This window comes from Triticum urartu, chromosome 3 (genome assembly GCF_003073215.2).
Source record: "Triticum urartu cultivar G1812 chromosome 3, Tu2.1, whole genome shotgun sequence".
Lineage (NCBI taxonomy): Eukaryota > Viridiplantae > Streptophyta > Magnoliopsida > Poales > Poaceae > Triticum > Triticum urartu.
In genome coordinates, this window is record NC_053024.1 from 673,689,574 (window position 1) to 673,703,113 (window position 13,540).

Sequence of the window (13,540 nt, forward strand, 5' to 3'; positions counted from 1 at the left end):
TATTCTAACAAAATATTTATATTGTCTCGTATTGAGAAGCTTCCGAATTTGCTCCATTTTTCGGGCAATTTTCGCTAAAACAATTTCTCGGATCACAGCGCAAATCAACGGCTCTAGACGGATGCACAGGTGCGTGTCCCTGCGAATGTTCATGGAATTTTTCTTTTTCTCGTTTCGAAACTCGAGCGGATAAGGATTGGGGATTGGATAAGAACAGCGGCCGTCCCCTGCTGCGCTGTAATTTAAAGTGCAAGTAGCTTGTACTCGCATGCTTTTCCGATCAACTTTCGTCCGGTGGGTGCATGCATGCTTTTGGATCGACCGACTTTGTTCCGTTGTTGCACACTAATAAAACCCTTTGGTTATGGTGACTCCGCGGTCTGCCCCGGATTAGGTAGCACTGCTGCTTCAGCACGCACGATATATGTTAACTAGTGCCAATTATGTTCAGTAGATCTACTTACTTTTTGTATGTGGGCATAGCTTTGCCAAAATCTTCATTAAGCTACAGCTGGCCCTGGGTTTATACAAATCGGGGCCGCTCGTTGATCATTGCCCAGCCCTGCACCGTACCGCCGCTGCCGTCCACCAAACGACAGTACTGTTCTGCTGTCCGATGGAAGCTGCGGAGCGAACAGTACTGAGAGCACGTAGCCGAGCAGAGGACAGTGCAGATGAAGATATATTCTTTTTCTCCACGAGGAGATTAGAAGATTTATTAACCGTATATCATCAGCCATGCAAGGAGAACTGAGTTTCCTACTAATGGGGAAGAAAATACAGCTCTAATTATCGTCTGTATCAAGCGAGGGCTCCTTAGCACCTAGTTGATTAAAGCATCTCAGCACACTCAAACCTCTGACTGCTGAAAAGTGTTAGAAGTTGCATTTTTAGGGGTTTTGAATGCCATATCATATATTTGGCGTGGCCGATATTACTGATTTTCACCGAATTTAGCGTTTCCTTGGTTTTCATTTTGGCGAAGGGACCACAATTTTCACTTAAATTTGATTGAAATCCAACTGATGAATATTAAAAAAATTGGAAATACTTTAGAAATTATTTGAATTTGTGTAGTATGATGAAATATTCTGACCAAAAGGTAATTATTTCATAACGAAGTGACTGAAATTTGCAAAATTTTGATAATTTTCACTGAAAGTGAAAACCATATTCCCACTACCAATTCGGAGGCTGGTTCAACTCAAATAAAAAAAAACTGGGGCCCGTTTTTCCATGTACATACATGTGCGGTAGCGCCATCTGTGCATCTTTCTTGTATTGCAAAAAAAAAAAACTCGCACACTTAAAATACATTTACCCTTGGACTTGGTATATGAATATGATGGGAATAGTACCTCAAAGTTAGAAGTGAGATATAGATGGCATGCACATATATATTGATCAAGTTTTTTTTTTTGATAAACATATATTGATCAAGTTACCACGTACACGAATACAAGGAAATTTACAATGCAAAGTATACTTGATCCGAGCAACTAAAACCCATCCGGGACTCGATGTATCACATCTTTACACTTAAATACATGCCGAAAAAGAAGAGGGTACATGCCCACGCTGTCACGCATGCGCAATCGTACGTACGTGCATGTATATACATGATGATGTAACTGCTACACATTCGTGCACACGACGTATTCCTGTCCCCCGACACACGCATGCCAGCCATGGACAAGCAAGCATGCATGCGCCGTTGCGTGCGCACGGTCACCCCACCACGTCCAAGCAATCATGGAATCGATCTCCGGCAGGCCTCCCCGCACAATGCCGTCGCAGCTAGGTAACTTCATCGGCTCGCCGATCACGCGGCGGCCTCCTGGAGGTAGTACGGGAGCAGCCCGATGTGGTTCTGGCGGCGCAGCTGGGCGTAGAAGCGGGCGATGAACTCCTCCGCCTCGTCGTCCACGGCCTCGCCCAGGCCCAGCTGGTCGGTGTCGACCTCGTCCGACGAGAAGTTGGACACCCGCACCGAGAACCCGCCGTCGGCCGCGCCGGGCACCAGCGGTGACATCCCCGCCGGCGTGCATTCCTCCCCCAGCGCGAGCTCGGACTCCTCGTGCATCATCATCAGCGCCCCGGGCGACGACGGCGCCGGGGACGCGGCCGCCGCGTTGGCGTAGTACTCGATCATGTGCCGCGGCGGCGTGGCGGGCGCGGGGTGCTCGGCGCGGAGGCGGCCGGGCTGGTCGACGTCGTCGGCGGCGCCGAGGCAGGGGAAGGCGAGGCGGCGCATGGAGAAGGAGCCCGGGTCGGGGCTGTCGCCGCAGGAGAACTCGTACTCGCGGCGGCGCAGCGCGCGGCCGCCGTGGTGACCGTGGTGGTGGTGGTGCGAGAGGAGGTTGGCGACGGAGCGCGAGACGGCCTTGTTGCGGCGCTTCATGAGGAGGTGCGCGCCGAGGAGCAGCTTGCGCTTGCCCTTGCGCATCATGAAGAAGACCGCCCGCAGGTACCCCCACATCCTCCTCGCCGCCACCGGCGCCGAGTGCACGTCCATGTCGACGTACCACCTTCCCCCTCAACTCAAGCCTGTCTGTGTCGCCGTGCCTCTGACTCTCTGCTCGCTCGTGTGTTTGTTCGTCGTCGGCGGCGGCGGTGGATTGCAATGTGGAGTTGGGTGGTGGTGGTGCCGGTGGTATATATAGGCACGGGAGGTGAAAGGGAGGGGGGGAGGAATGGAGGCTTCGCTTAGCCAGGAAGGCAGGGGAGAAAACAGGTCCGGGTCCGGGGAGTTGGACGTCTGGATAATAATAAGATTTTGGTTAGGTGGCGCCTTGGCTTGGCTCGGCTGCTTCTTCTTCCTCCTCGCTCGCTTTTCCTTCCTCCTTTTGCGCTCGCGTGCTCCACCGATCCACTCGCGCTGCCCAAGCCAACTTGGAAGGAAGGTGGGGAAGGGCCGTTGCCGGGCGGTGGGGGGCAAAGCGAGGCCCGAAGCAGGGGATCGCACAAGCACAAATGCCTTCTTCTCCTCGCTATCCTTCTGACCTTGCCCCTTGGTTCAGACAAGTTCAGATTGCTGGTAGACATTGCGTACACATGCACCGTTTACTATGCGACCCAGCAGTCAAGTGTGCTGGTATCTTTGGATGGATGCTTCGTTAACTGGACGTGGAGTATCTACACCCGAGCTCAAATGAGCTCGGGTGAACAGTAAAATCAAAAAACATTTTAAAAATGTTCAAAAAATTCTGAATTTTTTTTGTGATAAATTTTGACAAATGTTCTAACTGCTTGCAAAATTTCATCTTCAGATCACATTCGTACAAGGCGTGACAAAAAAAACAAAATCGATGCTCTGAAAATGCTACTTTCAAAGCATTTCAGAGCATTGATTTTGTTTTTTTGCCACGCCTTATACGAATGTGATATGAAGATGAAATTTTGCAAGTAGTTAGAATTTTTGTCAATGTTTACCACAAAAAAAATTCAGAATTTTTTAAGCATTTTTAAAATACTTTTTGATTTTACTGTTCATCCGAGCTCATTTGAGCTCGGGCCGAGAAAGGACTTTCCGTCGTTAACTACTATGGGTAAAAATTAATCCTTCACGCAGAGAGCCAGAGACCAACCCCAACAGAAGAAAACAGCTGCATGCTACTACTACAGTGTCACACTGAACGCGTGTGAAGATGTTCAGAACAGAGCACAGGGCATCAGGCGTCCACCATGGTTGTTCGTGTGAGAGCATCTATAGCCGGACCTTTCAAATCCATCTCATACATTCGGGCGGGCCGCCCGGTCAATGTCTGATCACATTTTTTGACCCAGATGGGCTCTTTAGACGGGCCTCAAACGCCCAGGCATGCCCATCACGTCAGTCTGATGACAGGGTCCCCCGTGGAAACACCCGGAAACCCGGCGGTTCGACGGATGTCGGGTTCGTCGCCGCGTGGCGCCGCTTCGACTCGCCGCCCAAGACCAAATCCGGCTATTTAAGCCGACCGGCGTCCCGCAACCCTAACCCATCTACCTCCCCTCTCTACGCGCCGCCAGTCCGAACCCATCCAGCTCCTTCCTCTCCCGCTCCGACGCTCTGCCCCCGCTCCGACGCTCCGCCCCCGCTCCGGCACTCCGTCATGGTTCGAAGCAAGATCACCTACTACGCCATGCTGATGCCGGAGCGCTGCACCGAGATCCAGCAGGAGATTCGGGTGAGTCAAGCCGCGCGCACCACCTGCATTGCTGCCGGGCTGCCTCGGGACTCGCCGGAGCCGGAGGAGGAGCGGCCGGGGGAAGAGGAGGGGGAGGAGATGACTCCGATGAAGGTGGAGGAGGCGGAGCATCAGCTGTCGGGCTTCAACATGGAGCAGATAGAGGCGGAGTTCGACGTCGCCCAGTCAGAGGAGATGGCGGAGCAGCATGCCATCCCGAAGTCCATCCAGAATATGGCCTATGTGGAAGCCAACCGGGCGTTCCTCCGGCGGGAGCGGGAAGAGTCTGACGCGCTCTTCGCCGAACTCGACGCGGAGATAGAGCCGGAGGAGGCCGAAGCGGAGACGCCGGAGCTGCAACTGCTGCCCATGTTGCCGGTGCCAGGCACGGAGATCGATGACAAGGAGCTAGGTGATCGATATAGTACGAAAGTTTATTTTAGTTTACATGTCTTTGTATGGATTTGAGAATCCAGTATAAGATGTTCGGCTGCAACTGTGAAAATTTAAAAGGTGCTCGGCCAGTGTCCATGAACGCGCCCGGACGTTTGAGGGGCCGGATTTGCCAAGTCCAGCTGTAGATGCTCCGAGATCTCCTACCCATCCCCTACGTACGTGTCTGGATGGCCACAACATCTACTCCTATCCATTGATGCACATCCATAAGGATTAATCAGGACCATAAAGGGCTACCATGCACGATACGGCCAATGATCGTGGCCATTTTTCGTCTCTGGTGATCCTGTGCTCCAACTTTTCAACGCAATAATGTGAGGGCTAGACACCGGAAAAAGTGTGGGTGCGTACGTGCCTCGGGTTGGATAAAAAGAGATCTCCTGACCTATGGACCATAAACCCTAGGCACCACCAGAAACCGACCCGGAGAAAAGAGAGAGATGACCTGGACACGAGCTTTGCTACACGCACGGGCATATATATTACATGATCAACGGAGTGGCATAGTTAGAGTCTTGATTGGATCAAATCAGGTGGTCCGTGCGTTTAGAATTATTCCCTGGACACCGGTGGTACCTTCATGCCCATTCGAGCGGAAGAGAGGTGATCCCCGGGACCTTGCGCCAAGTGGATTCGGTAATCTAGTGTTTCTTAGTTAAGTTTTAGATGTCTGTGGCTTTGGCTCCAGTGGTGGCGAGATGGTGATGAACATGTCTTCTCGTGATCTCTCTTTCAGGCGATGCTTCTCACTTTTATCGGCGTTGGATCTAGCCAGCATGCGGAGTCTGCGATATCATGGATCCTTAAGATCTGGTGGAAGGTTGACCCTTGGGGTTCTAGGTGGTATTTCCCCGATAGTTTTTGTGGCGGCAACAAAGGCAGTGGACTCCCTTTCCCCCATTGGGTGTCTCCTAACGCGACATGTCGTCCGTTGGAGGTTCGTACTCCTTCACAGAAGAATCGACGTTGCCTCCGTCGCCATTTTGAAGTTGGTGGAAGTTTTGCTCAGTTGTGTGATTTCGTTCTACGCAAGGCTTCTAAGATGCTAGCTTCTTCTCCAAAGCGTTGGTCCAGCTGAATCTTACCATGATGACTTTCTGAACGCATGATACAATGTCAAACCAGCTTCAAGCCTTTAGCTCGTTTTGGAGACTGTGTTTATTTGGTACTCCCACCATTTCATAATGTAGTGCATATTTTTTTTTTGAAAAGTCAAACTAAGCAAACTTTGACTGAGTTTGCTAAGAAAACTATTTACATATACAGTTCCAATTACAAAACATCAAAATATAACTGATGATTTGTGATATGCATTAAGTATTTTAAACATGCATATTTTTGTGTATAAACATGGTCAAAGTTTGTAATGCTTGACTTTTGAAAAAAAAATCTACACGCACTACATTATGAAACGGATGGAGTATTATGTTACGCCGCGGAGGGAGTGTATAAAGCCAGGTTCATGAAACCCCTAAGAAGAGGACCCATATGGGCCTGACAGTCCCTCCTTGAACCTCTCTAGGCCTAGGGAGCGACGATCGGCTTGCACTTTTACCCAATTTTGGAAGCTGCATCTGTTGATGAGTGGTTATATAATGGTATTACACTTAGTTGTTTTCTAGGACAAATCGCTACCGATTTTTGCTATGACTTCTTGGGCAAGAGTTTATGATCATATATGTATTCCAACAAGGAAAGAGGATTTGTCAAAATGTATGTCTATTTAAATACATAAAAAATAATCCTGAATTGGTACCTGAATCAGATGAACCGGTTATGGGGGGTACTGCGAGGCCCATATGGGTCCTCTTCTTAGGCACTGTTGGGCTCCCTCACGGTATCCGTTCCCTCAAGTGTTCTTTCAACATAAAAACTTCTCCTGAATTTTGTGAAGTGATCAGATAGCTTTTTTGTGAGAAAACACACAATAAAGTAAAAAAAACACTTTGTCACTTTATTAATATGTCAGCTCAAATAAAGTAGAAAATATTGCACATTTAATTAGACTATAGCTTAAAAACTACAAAAATTGTAGATGCATTTAGTATGTCACCAGGAATACAAATACGCAAACATATCAAAAATGGACTTTTTCCCTTCAAAAAAAAATACTGTCTTCTTGAAGGCGACCAGAATACGAAATATTTTCAGAATAGAGCATCCCATCGGAAACGCAGAAATACTGTCAAGTCACTGATCAAGGAAGACGGAGCCAAGTGCACGGATGACGCCGGAATGAGAGAGATGGCTGATGCATTCTATGAAAAGTTATTCTCTTCTGATGGGATCCGTGAGAGTGAGCGTATTTTGGCGCTTTTTGATCAGCTGGTCACTAATGACATGAATGCCAAACTCACAGAAGCGGTCTCTGATGAGGAAATTGAGAGGGCCCTATTCCAAATGGGGCCAACAAAGTCACCGGGCCCGAATGGCTTACCGGCTATGTTTTATCAACGACACTGGTCGTTGGTGAAGGACGATGTGTATATGGTGGTGAGAGATTTTCTGGCAGGCAAGGAAGCTCCTAATGGATTCAATGACACCATTATCGTTATGATCCTGAAAGTAAACTCACCGGAGTTACTTTCACAGTTCCGACCTATAAGTCTATGCAATGTTCTATATAAAATAGCGGCGAAGGTGTTGGCTAATAGACTCAAAGTGGTGCTGCCTATTATGATATCCGAGGAGCAGAGTGCTTTTGTATCAGGGAGACTAATCACGGACAACGTTCTTGTAGCTTATGAATGTGTTCATGCTATTCGGAAGAGGAAGCGTAGGAAACCCCTATGTGCAGTGAAACTGGATATGATGAAGGCCTATGACAGGGTGGAGTGGGTTTTCCTATGACAGATGATGGAGAAACTAGGGTTTGCTGGGCAATGGATAGAAATGATTATGCGTTGTGTAACATCCACTAGGTTCCAAGTCAAGTTCAATGGTGGACTCTCGCATAGCTTCAATTCATCTCGGGGTCTCCGACAAGGAGACCCTCTGTCACCCTATCTGTTCCTTTTTTGCGTAGAGGGTTTCTCAGCCCTTCTGCGACATGCTCAACAGAGGAAGGAGATTAAGGGGGTTTCCTTTGGGAGCACTGGCCCCACGGTAACTCACCTCCTTTTCGCTGATGATAGTGTGGTATTCCTCGAGGGATCTAAAGAGAATTTGGAGGTGCTTCGTACTATCTTGCATGACTATGAGATGGCTTCTGGACAAAAGGTAAATCTGCAAAAATCATCCATCTTCTTTGGCAAGGGAACTAAGGAGGAGGACAAAACGTTATTGAAGCAAACAGTGGGCATCTCATCGGAGGCTGTGACTGAGAGATATTTGGGTTTGCCTACGGTGGTGGGAAGATTCAAAGATGGGACTTTCAAGTATGTCCGGGAGAGTGCAGGAAAGAAGGTTGCGGGATGGAAAGGTCAAGGACTGTCAAAAACTGCCAGGGAAGTTCTAGTGAAATCTGGCCTCCAATCCACACCAACATTCACCATGAGCTGTTTTCAACTCACAAAGAAAATGTGCGGGAATTTTTCATCAATCTCTTCGAACTTCTGGTGGGGTGCAGTGAACGGTGAGAAGAAGGTGCACTGGATTGCGTGGGATAAAATGTGTACGAGGAAGCAGGAAGGAGGACTAGGCTTCAGAGACCCGGAGGTGTTTAACCAAGCTTTGCTAGCTAAACAGGCTTGGCGGATTTTACAAGCTCCTAATTCACTTTGCGCAAGGGTTCTGAAGGCTCGGTATTTTCCTGACAGCTCAATCCTTGGTGCAACTTGTCCTGGAGGGGGATCATATACCTTCAGGAGTATTATCCATGGACGAAATCTCTTACTGGACGGTCTGATTTGGAGAATAGGAGATGGAAGTAAGATAAGGATCCACCATGATAACTGGATACCACGGAAGGGTAGTATGACGCCACTGGGCCAGAACTACATCCATGGTATAAACAGGGTTTCTGACCTGCTGAACTCACATGGTACGGCGTGGGACCAAGCCAAGGTGCAGGAGATGTTTTCTCCGGACGAGGCTCACGAAATCATGCAAATTCAGATAGGGGGGCGGGCGTAGAGGATTACCAAGCCTGGAATTTCACAAAAAATGGTGTTTTTACAGTGAGATCGGCCTACCGTTTGAAGATGATGCAAAAACGCCTAAAATCCGAACGGCCGGAGTCCTCGTCGTCAGTCTCTACGCATCGAGCGTGGCTAGGTCTGTGGGACTCGATCGCGCCTGGGAAGGTCAAAACGCATACCTGGCGGCTGATTAGGAACGGACTTGCCGTTGGGTCCGAGCTCCAGAGGAGAAACATCAAGGCAGGCATGGTTTGCGTTGCTTGTGGCAGGGAAGAAACGAACTACCATCGTTTCTGGGGCTGCTACCACTCAGCCAAGTTTTGGAAAATTCTTCACTCGGAATTGGGAGTTCCAGTGGCGATCCCACCGGTTATAGTTAGCTCTCAGGGTGATTTATCTAACTGGCTGCTAGCTTGGTTTGCGGATGCGTCAGACGACGAGAAAGCGGTCATGCTTCAAGGAGTATATGGGCTCTGGCTCGCTAGGAATAACTCAAGGGATGGAAGGAAGATTGAGGAGGCTGGAGATATAGCACGCACTGTAATCAAGGTGATGGAACAATGGCAGGCTACGAACGGAAGTACGAGCAGGAGGCCGAAACCTACTCCAGTGCAGAAATGGGTACCTCCAGAGTTGGGCTGGATCAAAGTAAACGTGGATGGTGCTACGTCCAAAGTGGGATCAAAAGGAGGAGCCGGTGTTGTATTCAGGAATCATGAAGGGGCTTTCCTTGGAGGCGCATGCCATGTCTTGCCTGGGTGCCCAGATCCTGCGGCTAGTGAACTGCATGCTTGTCGACGCGCAGTTCAATTGGCAGATGAGTTTAATGCCAATCGCCTGCATATTGAGACGGATAGCAAAGAGATAGCTAGCAAGCTTCAGAACAGGGAGAAGGACTTGTCCGTGCTGGGACCATTAGTAGAAGAGGTGAAAATGATGTTGCAGGCGCGGGAGCAGTGGAAGATTACCTGGGTTCGCCGCTCGGCAAGGTGCAGCACACGCGCTAGCTAGAGAAGGGGTTTCTAAGGACTTATGTAAGGTCTGGCTACACCAACCGCCTGATTGTATCTTGCACATTCTATCGGCAGAGATTCCTGCCTTTTATGAATAAATAGGAACGGTGTGAATTTCAAAGAAAGGACTTTTGTCCAGAAGATGAAAGTGCGTTATATCGACTAGAGGGGGGGTGAATAGGCGATTTTTATGAAATTCTTCACTGGGGAATTTGCTGATGAGGAAATTCCTTAGCGAAGAACTACTAGCAGCGGAATAAGTACTCAAAAGTAAACACAACAGAATACAAGCATAGTCATCATGATGAAATGAAGACAGGCACAGAGTACAGGAAGCGTAATCACAGGATAACACAGGATGAAGACAAACAGACTGAAGAAATTGAACTAAGTAAATTGAGAAAGTCTTCAGTCAAAGTCTTCAAACACAGATATGAACAAACATACAGCACAGTTATGAGGAAATGAAAGAGTTAAGGAAATACAACCAGTAAGCTCGGTGAAGACAATGATTTGGTAGACCAGTTCCAACTGCTGTCTCAGTTGTACGTCTGGTTGGAGCGGCTGAGTATTTAAACTCGAGGGCACACAGTCCCGGACACCCAGTCAAGGATACTTAGTCCAAGACACCCAGTCCTCACTGTATTCTCCTTGAACTAAGGTCACACAGACCTCGTCCAATCACTCATGGTAAGTCTTCAGGCGACTTCCAAACCTTCACAAACTTGGTCACTCGGCGATCCACAATTCCTCTTGGATGCTCTAGACCATGACGCCTAACCGTCTGGAAGAAGCACAGTCTTCAAAGGTAACAAGCGTCGGATCCACTCAGGATCAATCTCTTCAGTGATGCTCAATCACTTGGGGTTTGTAGGTGTTTGGGTTTTTGGTTTTTTCTCACTTGATGATTTTCGCTCAAAGTCCTCGGAGGATGGGTTGCTCTCAAATGACAAGTGTCAGTTTCTCTCGGATCAGCCAACCAGCTAGTGGTTGTAGGGGGCGGCTATTTATAGCCTAGGGAGCAGCCCGACATGGTAAGACATAAATGCCCTTCAATGATATGACCGTTAGGTGGATAGATATTTTGGAACAGCTGGCGCATAGCACAGTAACGGTCGGAATTTTGAGTAGCAAAATCATCAGGGCTATCATGTTCCTCACTGTGTAGGCAATCCGCACTGGCGAATTCCTAACTCCTCAGTCAGGACAAATTCCTCAGAGACCAGAAGAACTTCGTCTCTGTCACTAAAGAAATTGACCGAACTGTATGAGATTTCCAATGGCTTCACTCGAAGGGATTGGTAGGTGTAGGATTTTGAGTTGAGCATCACATGGAAATTTTTCCTTAGTATTTCCTCGACCTCCTTTAACAGTACGGTGTTTCCTATGACTCAAGAAAGAGAAAAACAAAACTATGAAAACGAAAGTTTTCAAGCTTCATATTCCTCGCATGAATATCAAGTCTTCACGGACACACCAATTTCTTCACTTTCAAAGTCTTCATGAAAGTCTTCAGAAATACCAAAATCTTCAGTCGAAGATGTTCATTTTTAGGGGTCGACTTTTCCTGTAAATATCAAACTCCTCATAGACTTATAGACCTGTCTACACTCACACGCATTAGTCCCTTAACCTATAAGTCTTCAATACACCAAAATCACTAAGGGGCACTGGATGCACTTACAATCTCCCCCTTTTTGGTGATTGATGACAATATAGGTTAAGTTTTCAACAGGGATAAACATATGAAGTGTAAATACTGATATTGAGGAATTTGATTGCAAGATATAGAAGAACTCCCCTTGAAGATGTGCATAGTGAGGAATTTGCTTTTGAAGCAATGCACACTTGAAGAGTTGAATCATGGAGATCTCCCCCTATATCTTGTAATTCACACACACATTTAACATATAATATGAAGAATTTGAAATGCATGATGAAATATGGTGCCTGATGAAATTCAGCATGCGTGCAATAATATTAACGAAGAATAAGCATGCAGAATAGTGCATCAAGAGTATCAGAGCACAGTGCATCAAAAGTATCAGAGCACCATCGGGTTTAAGATTACAACTCGATCCAATAAAGTTTCAGAAGAACGAGAGTTGTAACTTAGCAAAGAAACGCCCATATAGTAGACCCGCTTGAAGACTAACTCATATTTCTCCCCCTTTGTCATCGAATGACCAAAAGGATTGAAAATGAGGACTAACGCCCCTGAAGATAATCATGTTGATGAAGGAGCGCTAGCGTTGTTCGGGTCGTTGGTTGATGTAGGTGTTGGGGATCGTAGTAATTTCAAAAAAATTCCTACGCACACGCAAGATCATGGTGATGCATAGCAACGAGAGGGGAGAGTGTGATCTACGTACCCTTGTAGATCGACAACGGAAGCGTTTGATTGATGTAGTCGTATGTCTCCACGGCCCGACCGATCAAGCACCGAAACTACGGCACCTTTGAGTTCTAGCACACGTTCAGCTCGATGGCGATCCCCGGACTCCGATCCAGCAAAGTGTCGGGGAAGAGTTCCGTCAGCACGACGGCATGGTGACGATCTTGATGCACTACCGTCGCAGGGCTTCGCCTAAGCACCGCTATAATATTATCGAGGACTATGGTGGAGGGGGGCACCGCACACGGCTAAGAATATGATCACGCGGATCAACTTGTGTGTCTAGGGGTGCCCCCCTGCCCCCGTATATAAAGGAGCAAGGGGAGGAGGCCGGCCGGCCCCTATAGACGAGCCAGGAGGAGTCCTCCTCCTAGTAGGAGTAGGACTCCTACTAGGAGGGGGAAAGAAGTGGGGAGGGAGAGGGAAAGGGGGGGCGCCGCCCCCCTCTCCTAGTCCAATTCGGACCAGGGGGAGGAGGCGCGCAGCCCACCTCTGGCTGCCCCTCTCTCTCTCCACTAAGGCCCATATGGCCCATTACTTCTCCCGGGGGGTTCCGGTAACCCTCCGGCTCTCCGGTTTTCTCCAAAATCACCCGGAACACTTCCGGTGTCCGAATATAGCCGTCCAATATATCAATCTTTATGTCTCGACCATTTCGAGACTCCTCGTCATGTCCGTGATCACATCCGGGACTCTGAACTAACTTCGGTACATCAAAACTCATAAACTCATAATATAACAATCATCGAAACCTTAAGCATGCGGACCCTACGGGTTCGAGAACAATGTAGACATGACCGAGACATGTCTCCGGTCAATAACCAATAGCGGAACCTAGATGCTCATATTGGCTCCTACATATTCTACGAAGATCTTTATCGGTCAGACCGCAAAACAACATAAGTTGTTCCCGTTGTCATCGGTATCTTACTTACCCGAGATTTGATCGTCGGTATCTCAATACCTAGTTCAATCTCGTTACCGGCAAGTCTCTTTACTCGTTTCGTAATACATCATCTCGCAACTAACTCATTAGTTGCAATGCTTGCAAGGCTTATGTGATGTGCATTACCGAGAGGGCCCAGAGATACCTCTCCGACAATCGGAGTGACAAATCCTAATCTCGAAATACGCCAACCCAACATGTACCTTTGGAGACACCTGTAGAGCACCTTTATAATCACCCATTTACGTTGTGACGTTTGGTAGCACACAAAGTGTTCCTCCGGCAAACGGGAGTTGCATAATCTCATAGTCATAGGAACATGTATAAGTCATGAAGAAAGCAATAGCAACATACTAAACGATCGGGTGCTAAGCTAATGGAATGGGTCATGTCAATCAGATCATTCACCTAATGATGTGATCTCGTTAATCAAATAACAACTCCTTGTTCATGGTTAGGAAACATAACCATCTTTGATTAAC

At 47.9% G+C, this 13,540-nt stretch overlaps 1 protein-coding gene across 1 annotated transcript; it reads right to left on the reverse strand.

Moving 5' to 3' along the window:
* Window positions 1-1,381: 1,381 nt before the first annotated feature.
* Window positions 1,382-2,674, reverse strand: LOC125549060. Its single transcript, XM_048712554.1, has one exon. It carries the CDS (start codon window positions 2,513-2,515, stop codon window positions 1,823-1,825), a length of 693 nt encoding a protein of 230 aa, XP_048568511.1. The 5' UTR covers window positions 2,516-2,674; the 3' UTR covers window positions 1,382-1,822.
* Window positions 2,675-13,540: the final 10,866 nt, after the last annotated feature.

Coding starts and splice junctions, on each gene's coding strand:
- LOC125549060 (XM_048712554.1), bottom strand. CDS start 2,515: ATGGACGTGCACTCGGCGCCGGTGGCGGCGAGGAGGATGTGGGGGTAC.